At 40.4% G+C, this 18,176-nt stretch overlaps 1 protein-coding gene across 4 annotated transcripts in view; it reads right to left on the bottom strand.

Moving 5' to 3' along the window:
* LOC122708195 (dimethylaniline monooxygenase [N-oxide-forming] 1-like) overlaps nt 1–18,176 on the bottom strand; it is a 38,700-nt gene that overhangs the window by 15,491 nt on the left and 5,033 nt on the right. For all 4 annotated transcript variants that reach the window (XR_006345042.1, XM_043924376.1, XM_043924377.1 and 1 more), the window contains exons 2-3: nt 16,209–16,346; nt 2,790–2,978 (exon numbers count right to left, since the gene is read on the bottom strand). Coding sequence is in view for 3 of the 4 variants with exons in the window: in XM_043924376.1 (XP_043780311.1) it covers nt 2,790–2,978; nt 16,209–16,340 (321 nt within the window). In the remaining variant the exon portion in view is untranslated. The remainder of the gene's footprint in view (nt 1–2,789; nt 2,979–16,208; nt 16,347–18,176) is intronic.

The following is an 18,176-nucleotide window of genomic DNA, read 5'->3' as shown; positions in this document are numbered from 1 at the left end:
CCGTTCCTTTAAGAGAGACATGGATAGTATATAATTGAAAATATAAATCTGGTCACAAGTATCTTAGCTTATGAAAGGCCTTATAGGCTATGGTACTGAAGTTTGCCCAGACTGAGGGAACTATGGAAGAGTGCTCATTTTATGGGTGAATTTCTGTGGAGTTGTCTGAATTTCAATACAGTTGATTGTTGAACAACATGGGTTTGAACCGTGCAGGTCCACTTATATGTGGATTTTTAAAAAACAGTAAATATTACAGTAAACAGGATTCATAAGTGTTTGGATCCATGGATGTGGAACTGTGGATGCAGAGACAGCACAAAAATGGAGGAAATGGGAGATTTCCATTGTGCAGAGTTGGCACCTCTAATCACCCATGTTGCTCCAGGGTCAACTGTAGTCTATTTTTGTTCTCTTCGAGTACATGTATGTCCATGGGTACTAGGTTCTGATTCAGAAAATATATAAAAGAAATTTACAAGTCAAATTTAAAAGCATAAAAGAGACTTTGCTGCCTCATTTTCCTCTTCAGGTTTCAAAGAGGACAGGCTTCTCAAGTCCCACTTAATGGTTCACTGTCTAGTTTATCATACTTGAAGTGCTTGTTGGGGTCTACATTTGTATTAGCAATCGTCTTTTTAAAGCACAAATTTTCAGCTAATTAAAAGATCATTCAAAATAAAATTTATTTTTATCTTGAAAATGCTGAATTTATCATTGAAAACTTGGAAATGTAGAGAGAGGAAGGCAAAACAAAACCTCTCACAGACAGCTGCTTGCGTGTACTTTCTTAAAACTTTGGTGAACATCCAGTTTTATATGTTTTTAAGTTATTTTAAAACAGGCTTGGAAAGCATGTAGCAAAGGAAATGCTTCAGGATCAGAAATTCTGATACATTAAAGAATATTTTTGTGGAGTGTATCCATTGATTATGGTAGTTTTATTTTTACTCTATCCCATGGAAGATAAGGAAGTGGGATGAAATAGTCTTTGGACAACTTGAGTACTTTTAATTTTCTCCAGTTTTATTGAGATATAATTGACATATAACAGTGTAGAAGTTTAAAGTGTACAACCTAATGATTTAGACATGTGTGCATATTATAACATGATTACCACAATAAGTTTAGTTAACATTTATCACCCCACATAGTTACAATTTTTTTCTTCTGATAAGAACTTTCATGATCTATTCTCTTAGCAACTTTCAAATATACAGTATGGAATGATTACCAATAGTGAAGTCACTCAGTCGTGTCCAACTTTTTGAGACCCCATGGACTATAGCCTACCAGGCTCCTCCATCCATGGGATTCTCCAGGCAAGAATACTGGAGTGGGTTGCCATTTCCTTCTCCAGGGGATCTTCCTGACCGAGGGATGGAACCTGGGTCTCCCGCATTGCAGGCAGACACTTTAACCTCTGAGCCACCAGGGAAGCCCTATAATTACCGATACATTTCCAGAATTGATTTACACAATATAGAATGTATCTCCAGAACGAATTTGTCTTATAACTGGAAGTTTATACCTTTTGAACACCTTCCCTTATTCCCTAGCCTACTTCTGACAGCCATCAGTACGTTCTCTATTTCTGTGAGTTTGGGTTTTTGTTTGTTTGTTTGTTTTGGCCATGCTTCAGGGGCATGAAGAATCTTTAACTTCCCAACTGAGGATTGAATGCATGCCCCCTGCATTGGGAGTTCAGAGTCTTAACTCCTGGACTGCCAGGGAAGGTCCCTTTTTATTTTTTGGATTCTACATATAAATGAGATCATACAAATTTGTCTTTCTCTGAGTTATTTCATTTAGTATAATGCCCTTAAGTTTCATCCATGTGTTTGCAAGTGACAGAATTTTTTTTTTTACCATAGCTGAACAATATTCCATTGTCTGTCTATTTGCCTATTAATCATCTATCACATTTCTTTATCCACTTATCCATCAATGGACACAAGTTATTTCTATAGTTTGGCCTTTGTAAATAATGCTGTAATGAATATGGAGATACAGATATCTCTTCAAGATAGTGATTTCATTTTGATCAGGCATACTTTAAAGGTTGTGAATGTGAATCTTACATGCTACTTGTTTTGGTCAATCTTTCCACTCATGTTAATTTTTCTGTGTAATTCTCCATGAATTCCTAACCATCCCTACCTCTTATAGGGAGGGCAATAGGAGAAGTGAATCACATGAATTTTCATGTGTTTCTTGCAGAGAAAGGAAGAAAGAAAGAGGATATATTTATTTGCTTCTGTCTTTCTACCTACCTCCTGTCTCTTCCCCTAAAATGGGAAAGGAGGTGGGTATGGTCAATGAGAAGAACAATGTCAAAGATTTTTCTAATTCCAAAGATATCTAGAAAAGTTTTCCTTCACACAGTGAGATTCTCTTGTGTATGAGCCAGTGCACACATCCATTTCTATAAACGGACAGTAAAAAGGGAGAACCTAGGAGCTGGTAGGAAGTTCTCAATGTCCCTGTGTATAGGTATTTGGCCCAAACTGAAAATGCAGTTTGATATTTTTAAGGTCCACTTGGATACTTGGATGGAAGCACTGCAAACTAAAAAAAATTCTACACATGAATCCTTAGACCAAATATTCACTTCTACCTCCAGATTTACTTAGGGTGATTGTAAGTAAAAGGGGAAAAAGAATCCAACGAGGTGTCATTGGTCTTGCCAGTTCATTCTCTCATTTATAGAGCCCCAGGTAGAGAGAGATGACACAAAATAGGTAGGAAATATTTCCTGACTGCTAACTGATGTTTTGTGCCTTTCTTACCTTGAATTGAATGCATTCCAGGAGGTTGAACCGGTTTGCATACATTTTGAGATAATCCAGGAATTGAGAATTTGGCACGTAATTTGGATAATCTTCTGGGAATGGAAAGTCCGGATAACAAGACATCTCCTTGCAGCTGTTGGAAACCACAGACTTGTAGAGGCTGGCTCTGCCTTCTTCAACATGTTCCTATACAAGCAGTGCATGAAAATGAGTATGTATGCATGTGTGCATATTGCGTGCACACACATGAAATGAATACTAATTTTTAGACATTTGAAACATTGACTAAGATTAAGGTGACCGAGACAATTTATGTATGCGACCTTCTACTTCCTAATGGGATTTGGTATCCTGCACTTAACTTGAAAAATGATGAATATCATGATCAGAATTACAATTTCATCATTATGTGCTAACAAACATAGGATAAACTTACCTGTCTAGATTTACACAGTATCACTGCAAAATAAAGGAGAATATGGAAATACACCAGACTCAGAAAGTAGTTTCTAGATGATGAACGGTTGGTAGGTATGTTGATTTCATGAGGTATTGGCAAAAGGATTATGGAGAAAGGGCATTCAGATTATGAAGGATTTTGTACCTAAAATTAAGGAATTTGAATTTTGTAAAGATTGATTTGTATTAAATTTTGAAAAGATAATTCTGGTTTTACAAAAGATAAAGGGATCCGGAAAGGAAGGGAATGAGGCTAGTTGAGAACTTGAAACACAAATCCACACAATTGCCAATGAGAACCTGAGCACAAGCAATGGCAGCTGAAACTGAAAGAGGTGGGATTTGTTAGGTAGCAGAAAGCTAGAACGCATAGGATTGTGAAACTGATTAGATTTAAGGTTTGGGAGAAGAAGCAGGTCGAGGGTTTCCAGACTGGACAACTGCAAATGGTAAAATGCTAACAAATTTCCCATCCAGGTTTGAACTTAAATAACTAGCAAATAACAACATCTCAGACAACTAATACTACAAGGCTGAATAGTGGGCAGTTTTAGTTACTCAGGTATATACATTGTCTGTTTTTTGGATGTGTTATAAAGGATTGTTCTAATTTCAGTGGGAAAGTTCTTAGCATTTTAATATTATTTGTTATCTTGGATATGTATAGTTCCTTTTTCCTGTGGAATAAAAGTTATTTTTATGAACAAGTAGAAATGTGAACATAAACCTCACATATGGAGAGGACGTACTTTGTTCTCTCAAAAGGTGTGAATCTAACAGAAAATAAAATTATAACATATCTTTGTAGTTTGAATTAATGATACAGATCTCATCAACTGATGAGTTCTCCTTATCTTGCTTATTTGTGGCTCCACATCTGATAGTCTCATTTATCGAGAACATATCTAGAAAACTAGAATCTAAATGGCTTCTGAGAAAGATGACTATTTAAATCCTGATCTTTTATTCTGTAGGAAGATCTAAAGCAGTGCTGTTCAAAGAGCCAGACTGGTATGAGCTCTTTGCTACCAGTTTATGACAATGTAAGTACAGAAGTTGAGGGTAAGCGTCTTAAAACTTTTATAGCAATAATTCGACTTTGTTCAGTATTCATGCATGTGGACTCTTTAGTGATGAACGGGATCCATCTTGGCTTTGTCTAAGTCATGTGATGAGTTGTGTGGGATTTGAACTGTGTAGTAGTCATGTGAGTAGGACTCCATTACAGTGTGTGACATTTCAAGGTTAGTTTGAAAATTGTTACCCAAAGTGCATAAAAGCTATAAGCTATTTTATTTGGAATATAATTGATATTTGATTATAACTTTATAGAATAAATGGTCAGAAATGACTACTACTGATAAAGGACTGAAGATAAGTTTTAAAAATACAGCGCCACTTGCTTCATTTTGGATAGCAGTTAAAAAAAACGAATATCCTGAGCTTGCTGAGGTTGCTTTGAATTTTCTTCTTCCATTCCATTCTTATATTCTGTGAGCCTCATTTCTCTATGTGTGCTGTTAAACAAAACTTAGAAACGGTTTAGATATATGTTATGTCTTGGGAGGAGTGTTGTCGCCCATCCAATCTAGAGTAGATAAAATGACAAACAAGAAGCAAGCTTAATTACCACATTATAAGCCTTAAGTGTTAATATGTACAATGCATAGAGAAAGTGTGCCTATAAGTGTTTTATGGAGAAATGGTATTTCACACATAATGTTTTGTTCAGCAAAAGTTACACTAGTGATTCTCTACAGTAATTGCTTTGTACAGACTTTCAAAGAAATTTGAATTTATGTTTTGTTTCATTTTCACCTTATTATAGCTCTTTTTATTGTATGTCACAAATATCATTGTCTATACTTCCTTGGAAATTAAAACAAACAAACCTGATTCTTTTCCACAGCTCGAGAATCACAGCTCTCTAGATTAGTGCTTTTAAATCTTATTAAGAATTGCTTGGGGAATCTTACTAATGTGTAGATGTTGACTTAGTAGGTCTGGGTGAGCCTGAGATTCTGTGTTTCTAACAAGTTCACATGCAGATGCTACTGGTCATGGACCATGCTTTGAGTAACAAGACTTTACAGCAGTCCTACCTGATAGGAGTGAGACGTAGCCCACACATGCACTTTAAAAATTTCCAATAGCCACTTTAAAAAAGGTAAAGAGGATACTCAATGATTCCAAAATTTTATAATTTCAATATGTAATCAATCAAAATTATTAGTGAAGTATGAACTTTTTTTTCTCATATTAAGTGTTTTAAGTCTAGTGTATATTTTACAAATCTGAATCCAAATGCGACATTTTCACTGGAAAAAGTGGATTTGCATGCCAAAATTGTTAACAAATGTGTAAAAAACTGAATTGGGTATTGGTTTTAAAATTAAAATTAATCAAAATGAAATGAAATAAAAAATTCAGTTCCTTAGTCAAATCGACTCCATTCCACAGTTACATATGGCTGATGGCTAGCTTACTGGACAGCACAGCTCTAGACCATCCTTAAACTTGAAACCAGGTATTAGAACTAAATTTAGTGTTGGTTTGATGTTGTTAAATATGATCAAGTTTCTTCTGGGTTATAGGAATGAAGAGAATGCGAATAGCTCTAAAGAGCTGTAATATTGAGAAGTGAGAGCAAACAGCAAGGGAAACAACTACAGTGTAAGGAGAAAAACATCAGTTATAAACATTTTGGGATCAGTTAGTGTGTGACCAAAGCTCATTCACTTTTCTCTGGCATCTGAGAGCATCATGTTGTAAATAATACTTTGTTAATACTGATGATTTCTAGTTAGCAATAATAAAAGGATAAATTTGGAATATACACTGTTAAAGGGTAGAGATGCGTATAATATCATGTTGTAAAGACTTGTATAAAAATAGTTCAAGAAACTTTAAAGCATTTAGTAATGGCATGTTTAAAAATCAAAGAGCAGTGGAGACTCACTGAAATTGGATAAGTCATGAAGCCATGGAGACCGTAAAACAATTGAACCCACAAACAAAAATAGAAAATAAAAAAACCAAAACCAACTTTGTTTTGCAAAATTTTAGAAGATAATTGAAAAGGCAGGAAGAAGAGAACTTTACAGGAAACATTGAAGCCTATTGTGAAAGAATGTATTACAGATGTCAGCCTTTAGGGTGGAATCCAACATGCTCTGTCTCTTTCCTCCTCTGCTTGTTTCTCTTGGTAAAAACACAAGGTCTGGTGTGTTTAAGGTATATACAGAGATTACAGGTCCATGGCACTTAGGAATGAGGTTTGCAAGATCTGAGCCTTCCCCTGCAGGGTTTGCCTCGGTGAAATATGTCCCAGTGATTCCCAGGCCCTGGGACCCCTGGCTGCAGCACTCTTGGCATTCTCTCCGTGTTAGTCTGCCAGTTGCCATGGTATGCTGTGTGTGGACGCATGTTTTTCCTGAGAATTGTTCAGGGCACTTAGGGGAAACATTTTTGTCTTGAAGGGGCAACTGAATGAGAGGTATGTGTATGTGAAAGTCGCTCAGTCATGTCCAACTTTTGGACATGGACATGTGACCCTGTGGACTGTAGCCTGCCAGGCTCCTCTGTCCATGGAATTCTCTAGGCCAGAATACTGGAGTGGGTAGCCAGCCGTCCCCTTTTCTAGGGGATCTTCCCAACCCAGGGATCGAACTCAGGTCTCCCGCATTGTGGGTGTATTATTTACTGTCTGAGCCACCAGAGAAGCCTGGATGAGAGGAGGGGAAAGGGGAAATAATAAGGGCAAGAATGCAGGGGTTTTTGGTTTCTTGGTTCACTTGGTGCTGCAATACAATAATAAGGACATTATATTCAGTAGAACACTTCATGGGATTTCATGAACAGTCCAGGATTTGTGTACCCTTATTCCTGAGCTATGGCATAGACTCTAGAAATGAATGGAGTATAGTTTTTGACAGCACAGGTCCTGGAGTCAGACAGCCTGGGTTCATATTCAAGCAGAACATTTTTATTTATTTATTTATTTTTTTATTATTATTATTTTTTTCCAGTGGGTTTTGTCATACATTGATATGAATCAGCCATGGATTTACATGTATTCCCAATCCCGATCCCCCCTCCCACCTCCCTCTCCACCCGATTCCTCTGGGTCTTCCCAGTGCACCAGGCCGGAGCACTTGTCTCATGCATCCCACCTGGGCTGGTGATCTGTTTCACCATAGATAGTATACATGCTGTTCTTTTGAAATATCCCACCCTCACATTCTCCCACAAAGTTCAAAAGTCTTTTCTGTATTTCTGTGTCTCTTTTTCTGTTTTGCATATAGGGTTATCATTACCATCTTTCTAAATTCCATATATATGTGTTAGTATGCTGTAATGTTCTTTATCTTTCTGGCTTACTTCACTCTGTATAATGGGCTCCAGCTTCATCCATCTCATTAGGACTGGTTCAAATGAATTCTTTTTAATGGCTGAGTAATATTCCATAGTGTATATGTACCACAGCTTCCTTATCCATTCATCTGCTGATGGGCATCTAGGTTGCTTCCATGTCCTGGCTATTATAAACAGTGCTGCGATGAACATTGGGGTGCACGTGTCTCTTTCAGATCTGGTTTCCTCAGTGTGTATGCCCAGAAGTGGGATTGCTGGGTCATATGGCAGTTCTATTTCCAGTTTTTTAAGAAATCTCCACACTGTTTTCCATAGCGGCTGTACTAGTTTGCATTCCCACCAACAGTGTAAGAGGGTTCCCTTTTCTCCACACCCTCTCCAGCATTTATTGCTTGTAGACTTTTGGATAGCAGCCATCCTGACTGGCGTGTAATGGTACCTCATTGTGGTTTTGATTTGCATTTCTCTGATAATGAGTGATGTTGAGCATCTTTTCATGTGTTTGTTAGCCATCTGTATGTCTTCTTTGGAGAAATGTCTGTTTAGTTCTTTGGCCCATTTTTTGATTGGGTCATTTATTTTTCTGGAATTGAGCTTCAGGAGTTGCTTGTATATTTTTGAGATTAATCCTTTGTCTGTTGCTTCATTTGCTATTATTTTCTCCCAATCTGAGGGCTGTCTTTTCACCTTACTTATAGTTTCCTTTGTTGTGCAAAAGCTTTTAAGTTTCATTAGGTCCCATTTGTTTAGTTTTGCTTTTATTTCCAATATTCTGGGAGGTGGGTCATAGAGGATCTTGCTGTGATTTATGTCGGAGAGTGTTTTGCCTATGTTCTCCTCTAGGAGTTTTATAGTTTCTGGTCTTACATTTAGATCTTTAATCCATTTTGAGTTTATTTTTGTGTATGGTGTTAGAAAGTGTTCTAGTTTCATTCTTTTACAAGTGGTTGACCAGTTTTCCCAGCACCACTTGTGAAAGAGGTTGTCTTTTTTCCATTGTATATCCTTGCCTCCTTTGTCAAAGATAAGGTGTCCATAGGTTCATGGATTTATCTCTGGGCTTTCTATTCTGTTCCATTGATCTATATTTCTGTCTTTGTGCCAGTACCATACTGTCTTGATGACTGTGGCTTTGTAGTAGAGTCTGAAGTCAGGCAGGTTGATTCCTCCAGTTCCATTCTTCTTTCTCAAGATTATTTTGGCTATTCGAGGTTTTTTGTATTTCCATACAAATTGTGAAATTCTTTGGTCTAGTTCTGTGAAAAATACCGTTGGTAGCTTGATAGGGATTGCATTGAATCTATAGACTGCTTTGGGTAGAATAGCCATTTTGACAATATTGATTCTTCCAATCCATGAACATGGTATGTTTCTCCATCTGTTTGTGTCCTCTTTGATTTCTTTCATCAGTGTTTTATAGTTTTCTATGTATAGGTCCTTTGTTTCTTTAGGTAGATATACTCCTAAGTATTTTATTCTTTTTGTTGCAATGGTGAATGGTATTGTTTCCTTAATTTCTCTTTCTGTTTTTTCATTGTTAGTATATAGGAATGCAAGGGATTTCTGTGTGTTAATTTTATATCCTGCAACTTTACTATATTCACTGATTAGTTCTAGTAATTTTCTGGTAGAGTCTTTAGGGTTTTCTATGTAGAGGATCATGTCATCTGCAAACAGTGAGAGTTTCACTTCTTCTTTTCCGATCTGGATTCCTTTTACTTCTTTTTCTGCTCTGATTGCTGTGGCCAACACTTCCAACACTATGTTGAATAGTAGTGGTGAGAGTGGGCACCCTTGTCTTGTTCTTGATTTCAGGGGAAATGCCTTCAATTTTTCACCATTGAGGGTGATGCTTGCTGTGGGTTTGTCATATATAGCTTTTATTATGTTGAGGTATGTTCCTTCTATTCCTGCTTTTTGGAGAGTTTTAAACATAAATGAGTGTTGAATTTTGTCAAAGGCTTTCTCTGCATCTATTGAGATAATCATATGGTTTTTATCTTTCAATTTGTTAATGTGGTGTATTACATTGATTGATTTGCGGATATTAAAGAATCCTTGCATTCCTGGGATAAAGCCCACTTGGTCATGGTGTATGATTTTTTTAATATGTTGTTGGATTCTGTTTGCTAGAATTTTGTTAAGGATTTTTGCATCTATGTTCATCAGTGATATTGGCCTGTAGTTTTCTTTTTTTGTGACATCTTTGACTGGTTTTGGAATTAGGGTGATGGTGGCCTCATAGAATGAGTTTGGAAGCTTACCTTCATCTGCAATTTTCAAGCAGAACATTTTTAGCTGGGTGGCCTTGGGAATTTTCTTAAGTTCTCTGTGTCTCAGTTTTCTCCTCTCGAAATAGGAATAACAATAGTATACATAACCCTAGGATAAAATGAAATGATAGCTCTAATGCATTTAGAACAGTGCCTGGTAAGCTCTGAAAAAATATTAACTGTTTTGCATTATTTTTCTACAATTACCATGGAGATTTACTTTCTCAAGTTCTGTTTCCTCCAGAGAAGCTTGTTGGCAATGGGAAGAAAGCTTTGTCAGGTCAGAGGTCTCTCCTTTCTCACTTAAAAAATGGATATAAAATGATAATTAAAGTGACTACTATACAGACACATAGAGACTTTCTCTCAACGCCGAGTGTGGGGAACCCTGAGCTAGGTTGTTCACAGCTCTTGTTCTCAAGAACAATTACTTCCTTCTTTTCCTCTCCTTTGAACAGTCAGAGCCCATTTTTCTTTGTCACTTCTTTTCCCTATAGTCAGACAGCCTATAGTCTGTCCACAGTCTATAGATCTGTCTTCAGATCTATAGCACAGGCAGACTGTGGAAACCTCAGAGAAGGCTTGAGGAATCCCATGAGAGGGTAGGGGCCTATCAGGTGGATCTCTTCCAAGATGATATGAATTCAATACATGTTTGTTTAATATATGAATAAAATGAAATCTACTAAGATTATTGAACTTAAAGTTTTTAAGAAGAAGTAAAAAGGTACCCATTTAACAAATCATTTCAGCCCCTGTAAGAGTTAGGCTGAATACACCTAAAGAAACCTTCAATGATTTAAGGAGTGAAGTATTATACTTAATCATTGCCCTCACTGAATCCAAAAATATGTGGTACATAAGGTGCCTCATGGGTTTGCTGGGTTGCTCAGCTGGTAAAGAATCCGCCTGCAATGCAGGAGATCTCAGTTCAATTCCTGGGTCGGGAAGTTCTCCTGGAGAAGGGATGGGCTACCCACTCCAGTATTCGTGGGCTTCGCTGCTGGCTCAGCTGGTAAAGAATCTGCCTGCAATGCAGGAGACCTGGATTTGATCCCTGGGTTGGGAAAATCCCCTGGAGGAAGGCATGGCAACTCACTCCAGTGTTCTTGCTTGGAGAATCCCCATGAACAGAGGAGCCTGGTGGACTACAGTCCATGGGTTGCAAAGGGTCTGATACAACTGAGTGACTAAATACAGCACAGCACAAGGCACATAGTGGGTGCTCAATAACTGGAATAAGCAAAAGGATACATGTGTGGAGGGAAAGACCTTGATGCACAGAAGGAAGAATGTCTTTCCAGGGGAGGATTATTGTTACAGAGATGTGAAGGGTGAAGCAGAATGTGTTTCTGTCAGTCAGTCAGTCAGTTCAGTCGTTCAGTCATGTCCAACTCTTTGCGACCCCATGAATCGCAGCACGCCAGGCCTCCCTGTCCATCACAAACTCCCAGAGTTTACTCAAACTCATGCCCATCAAGTCGGCGACGCCATCCAGCCATCTCATCCTCTGTCGTCCCCTTCTCCTCCTGCCCCCAATCCCTCCCAGCATCAGGGTCTTTTCCAATGAGTCAGCTCTTTGCGTGAGGTGGCCAAAGTATTGGAGTTTCAGCTTCAGCATCAGTCCTTCCAATGAACACCCAGGACTGATCTCCTTTAGGGTGGACTGGTTGGATCTTCTTGCAGTCCAAGGGACTCTCAAGAGTCTTCTGCAACACAGCAGTTCAAAAGCATCTATTTTTCCATGCTCAGCTTTCCTCACAGTCCAACTCTCACATCCATACATGACCACTGGAAAAACCATAGGCTTGACCAGACGGACCTTTGTTGGCAAAGTAATGTCTCTGTTTTTTAATATGCTATCTAGGTTGGTCATAACTTTCCTTCCAAGGAGTAAGCGTCTTTAAATTTCATGGCTGCCGTCACCATCTGCAGTGATTTTGGAGCCCCAAAATATAAAGTCTGACACTCTTTCCACTGTCTCCCCATCTATTTGCCATGAAGTGATGGGACCAGATGCCATGATCTTAGTTTTCTGAATGTTGAGCTTTAAGCCAACTTTTTCACTCTCCTCTTTCACTTTCATTAAGAGGCTTTTTAGCTCCTCTTCACTTTCTGCCATAAGGGTGGTGTCATCTGCATATCTGAGGTTATTGATATTTCACCCGGCAATCTTGATTCCAGCTTGTGCTTCTTCCAGCCCAGCGTTTCTCATGATGTACTCTGCGTATAAGTTAAACAAGCAGGGTGACAACATACAGCGTTGATGTACTCCTTTTCCTATTTGGAACCAGTCTGTTGTTCCATGTCCTGTTCTAACTATTGCTTCTTGAGCTGCATACAAGTTTCTCAAGAGGCAGGTCAGGTGGTCTGGTATTCCCATCTCTTTCTGTCAGCATAGTATAATTACCTCTAGATGATGTCAGTGTGGTTCTACAGGAAGGCTATTTCTCAAGGCTCCTTCCTAACCTAAAACACTCTAAGAGTGTTATGAGCGACAGGATAATTCCTGGCATGTTTTTCTTCAATTATTCCTCTGCAGTTGAATAATCAGCCTTTAGCATTACTGTTCTGAGCCTCCTTTCCCTCTCAAGAGTCTGAGAGAGTTGGTTGTAGAACAGATGTTCCACACTTACCTCTTGCTGCCACTGGAGTTGGTGCTCACAAGTAGGTTCTTTTCTTTTGAAACATTGCCAACCCCTCCCCCGCCCCAATGAATGATGGGCTTTCTTCTCCGTTGCAACCTTTGTCTGCTTCCTCTTTAAGACTGTGGTCTAGAAGAGGCCAGAGTTATGCCCACATGAATATTGAGTTAAACTGCAGTAGTTCATAATCTCTGTAATGTTGAGGGCATTTCTCCATTTGTAAATGGAAACCGTCTCCATATTTGTTTTCTTAGGTTTCTGCAGTTTGCCTGTTTATTTTTGCTTTGTGGCCCCTTCCATCCAGAACAGGTCCTAAAGATAACCCTTGTACATTTTGTGGCAAGGACAGCCCTTACCTGGGCAGACTCTCTAATTCTACAGGTTTTGAATGTGCCACTTGCTTTGATTGCAAAGACACTTCTAACCATCTTGTGTGTGTGTGTGTGTGTGTGTGTGTATCTGCTGGGGTAGGAGCTGGAAGGGATGTCTCTAGAAAGACTCAGGAGACTTATAGCATGCTGAAAGTTCCCTTTAAGGTCACTTAGTTTAGAGGCTTTAGAGGAATCTCCAGGTAGTACAGAGGTGCCTTAAAGAGGCTTCTGTATCAAGAGAGGGCTGCTGAATGAAGATGGAGGTGATTTTTCCTGCCTCCCAAGATCCTAGTAATTTAGCTTTTATCTATGTTTTAAACTGACTCCATGTTCTCATTTTACAGATGAGGTAATGGGGACTGAAAAGAGTTGTTAGTAGGATACTGTTTTACTTAGGCTACTGCTGGGTTGCCCTCTTTATCATCCTTTTGATGTGCTATCACTTGCCTCACAGTGACCTCTTTTTTCCTTCATTCTCCACCCTGACTTCTTCAGCCTCCACAGATGCCGTGTTTTCCTGAAAGAATTGAGGCCTCCATTGTGTTTGCTCCTGTGTCTTCTTTCCCCCACCTTAGCACCTCTTGTCCATGTCCAGTTTTCCTTCCTTTCCTGTCTCCGAGGAAAGTATGCCTCTGCACTTTCCCAAGGCAAATCCTTCCACTTGGGTCTGCAATTCTACTTCTTCCTTTTTCTGCTAGGATTTTGTCTCAATTTGGACTAATGTATTCAATCATTTCCTGTCATCCAAGTACCTGTAAACACATATGGGTCTTCCTATCATGCAAACAAAACAAACACAACAGCCACAAAGAAAGACATATTAATTCTGCTTATTATCCATTGCTTTCTAAATGGAGTCCATGTGTGTGTGCTTCGTTGCTTCAGTTGTGTCTGACTCTTTGTGACTCTAAGGACTGTAGCCCACCAGGCTCCTCTCTCCATGGGATTCTCTAGGTAAGAATACTGGAGTGGGTTGCCATGCCCTCCACCAGGGGATCTTCCCCACCCAGGGATCGAACCGGCATCTCCTTCATCTCCTGCATTGCAGGTGGATTCTTTACCAGCTGAGCCACCAGGGAAGCTCCTTCTAAATGGAGTGTGGTTCCTCAAACATTCCACTACTGTCCTCTTCTTCCATGTTTTCTCTTACACATAGCCCACATACCAATAAGCTATTTTTATTTTCCAACAAGCACAGTACTTTTTCTTTACAATCTCCTCCCTGGTATTTCCCACTCAATCTCATTTGCCTGTTGAAATCTTCCAGAGTCCATCACACACTATCTCCTCCATGTCCTTCCTTGGCTTCCCGCAAGTGGATGTAATTCTGACCTCATTTAAATGCCCAGAGTACTGCTCCCAACTTGTAAGATCCTGCCCTTATTCTATCAGTCTCGTAGTAGCTCCTCAGGGCAGGATGACTGTTTCTTATTTTTGTGTCCATCACAGTGCTTTGTGCATAGGTATTTGACCTGCCCAATCACATAGCCAGTTGGGCAGAGATGGATCTAAGACACATTTCTCTTGATTCTTCATCAACGGTTTTTTAGTGTGTTAATAATTGGATATATATGATTGACATAAGGGGCATTTTTCTCTGGTATCCCAAGGTCTCTGGGCTTACATTTTGCTATGACTGAGATTACTTTAACCAAACAACTCTACTAATTGTCCCTCTATTCTGGCAGTTTTATTCTGCAAGCCAGCTCTCAACTCTGATGGATTAATGCTAATCCATCAGATTAATTAGTGCTAATCTGGGGTATTGTGTTAAGAAGGATTCTGAGGTTCATTAGGGGGAGGGCATAGTGTTTGATTGGGTTTCCCTGATGTCTCAGAGGTAAAGAATCTCCTGCAATGCAGGAGACATGGGAGACATGGACTTGATCCCTGAGTTGGGAAGATCCCCTAGAGGAGGAAATAGCAACCCACTCCAATATTTTTGCCTGGAAAATCCCATGAACAGAGGAGCTTGGCAGGCTACAGTCTAAAGAGTCGCAAACATCTGAGTATGAGTCCCTGAGTCCTAATAGTGTTTGATTAGCAATGTCTTCAATGGCCATGAGAGGCTAGAATTATGGCATACATGTCAGGTTCTGCTTGTCTATTGGAATGTATGTGGTTTGAATCCTAGGAACAGAAGTTCTCTTTTCCCTAGGCCCCTTAGGGAGGTCTCTGTGCATCGATGGTCACATTTGGTGGTTGGACACATTTCAAGATATGCAGTTTTTCTTTATGTGAGCCAAGCTGGTTTATGCTGGGACTAAACTAGCACCCTTGGCCTCTCTGGAGCTTTGCTCACTGAATTAGAAAATGAGTGCTTTATTCCTGTTCTGAGTTCTACCCTTCTATAAGAGAATGCTAGGTCTTTCTCTTAGTCTCTTAGGGGCTCTGAGCCCAGATTATCTGACACCTTGCTCCTTTTCATTCTTCCTGACATCGTTCTTCTTAGCACATTTAAAGCTCATGGGAAATGTTCTTGTTCTCCTGAGAAAAAGGAAAAATAGGAGGTTTGGGGAAATCTGATGCAAAAAACTCTCTGGCTGAGCCGTGGAGTTCACAGGGTTTCAGTGACCTCCAGCAGGGCCCCTGTGATTCTCCTGGGTCCCAGGCCAGTCAAGGGTGGGCTTTATAGTTCCCGCTCCTCCATCCTCCCTCCTCCCTTCTCCAATCCATACTGTAGTCCTGAGAATATTACTTTTATTTTCCTCCAGCAATAAAAAATTCTCCAAACTCACTTCCTTTACTTGTGATTGTTCTTGGCATGGATTGGAACTGCCCAGACCACAAGACCTTGAGCACAGAACTCCCCCTACACTGAGTCTTACGCTGCTTTACTTCAGATAGAGCAGGGCTGGAAAAAGAAGTTGGTATAAGCAGCTCAGTCTTGCAGGCAGAGGCAGAAATCCCTGCACTGTATTCATACCGTTGCCCCCACACTGCAGTTTCTTGCTTCAGACCCCCAGAGTTCTGCTCTTATCCTCCCTTGTGCTGAGCTTTCCTGGCTTGTCTCAGCCACTTCATCCTCTTCTACCCTTCGTGGGCAACTTTCTTTATCTTGGTTTTGGGTGTAGTTTATAAGGCAGTTGATACACTTCCCACCCAAATTCAGGCTGTGCCCTGCTTCTTTTTATAAAAAATCATTTTCAGTGGCCTTTTCTGTCCCCCTGTTCAGCAGATGTTTCTAGCTCCTTCTCATGGGCGCCAGCCCTTGTGGAAGAAATTCAATCTCTTTTTGCACCAGTCAACCCTTTTCCAACAGACACACAACAAAGTCACTGAAACCCTACTTACGGTGAATCTCCACAGCCCCCCAAGGTCTTCACTCCTCTCGAAGCAGGTGGGCTTTAGCCCTTCCTCCAGACAGCACTTGATGGAAGCGAGGCCAGAGACCCCAGCGCCCACAATCGCAACTCGTTTGGCCATGTTGTCCTGTGTGGGGCAATGAAGCAGAACCATTTATTCGCAAGTGAAAACCCCACCCCATCCTTGGCTGCTCTGGCGAACCAGGAAAAAGAATTGGAAAGATTAAGGGATTTGATCCTTTTGAATCCTCGGTAGCTGGTTTCTGGTGTTGTGAATGCGAGGAGGGAAATGTTTAACCCTGTGCTTCGTATGTTCCCACCCCCTCACGCAGAACTGGTTCTAAATAACAGTACAGTTGTCAAGCCTGCGGCTTTTGGCAGAACGGCTGAAATTGGATTCTTTAGTACATGGAGTTTTGCGTTCTGCACTGTGCTGCTGCCCCCAGCCTTCCTCCACAAACCCTCGAGTGAAATAATAGAGCAGGAGACCGGGGAAGGATCACCTTGGCAAACTCAGTTTTTTATGAACACATGAAATCGAATCTCAGATTGGTGAGATGTGATACAAGGTCACCTAGAAGCTGGTGGAGTGGGGTTGAGATGCAGAGCCAAGACACTGTGGCCACCACGGGTGCTGTTACAACACTGCCCTGGGCAGCTCCCTGACTCTGGCAAACTGCCAGCATCCCAGCTGCGCTGTCGTCCTTCTCCTCCCTGCTGCCAGTGGATGGTCACCAGTGGGAGAGAGAAGGCGTGGGCTGGAAAGGTAGGCATGGAGAATTCTCCTCTTGTCTCCACAGAGTCCTGATTCACCTCTAGGAAACCATCGTGTCACTGTTGGCACTGATGGAAGGGTATCTGACTTTGGCCATGAGTTAACATGAACCTGTACGAATGATGAGAGGCAATATAATGTACTGGTTAAGCCAGTGGCCTCCAACTTTTATGGCACCAGGGAATGATTTCATGGAAGACAGTTTTTCCAGGGATTAGGGTGGAGGTATGGATGGTTCAGGCGGTAATGCAAGCAATGGGGAGCAATGGCCAGGGCCAGATGAAAAGTCACCATCCTTGCTTGCCCACTCACCCTCCACTCACCTCCTGCTGTGTGGCCGGGTTCTTAACAGGCCACAGGGGGCTGGGAACCCCTGGGTTAAGCAACCAGACTCTGGACCACATTGTCTGTGACCTTGGCAAATTATTCTACTCCTCTGTGTATCATAAAAAGGGAAGAAAGTAGTAGTGTTTTCCTTGCAGGGTTTTGTTAGAATCAAGTGAGTCAACAACACATGGCAGTTGGCTTAGAAGTGCTCCTGGGACACTCAATAAAAACACACAATAGAAAGTGCTCAATAAATAGAAGCTATTGTAAGTATAAAAACATTTCCCTAAATCAGCTTCCGGTTTGCCTTTCCCATCACTGAGCCTCTGTTCTTTAAATTCTTATAGCATTTTGGTCAATACGCACAAGCTTAACTCTTTATCATGTGATTTTAGGTGTTGTGCCCCCAAATTTTTTTGTGACATTTTCCTCTCCCTAAGTTAGTAAAATTTTAAACCAGATGGATCAAAGAGTAGATGCAAAATTACCTCAAAGATACTATCTTCCTGGACATTTGCATTTCCTTGTCTCACAGATGAGCTTGTTCCACAAAACTGAATATACATCTTTTGTTTTTCAGGATTGAGACCCAGAGTAGTAGTTCAAGTACAGAGACTTCATCTGGTTGGTACTCTGCTGTGACCCCAGGGTCTAGGGCTGCACTTGGAACATAATGTAATTGATGCTTAGCTCCCCCAAATATTTCTTTTTTAAAATATATATGTGTTTTTAAAATTTTTATTTTTTTGGCTACTCCTTGTGCATGTGGGATCTTAGTTCTCCAACCAGGGATTGAATCCTTGCCCGCCTGCAGTGGACGTGCATTCTTCACCACTGGACTGCCAAGGAAGTCCC

This window comes from Cervus elaphus, chromosome 14, assembly GCF_910594005.1.
Source record: "Cervus elaphus chromosome 14, mCerEla1.1, whole genome shotgun sequence".
Taxonomy (NCBI): domain Eukaryota; kingdom Metazoa; phylum Chordata; class Mammalia; order Artiodactyla; family Cervidae; genus Cervus; species Cervus elaphus.
Note: the sequence above shows the minus strand (reverse complement) of the source record. Positions and strands in the feature narration are given on the sequence as shown.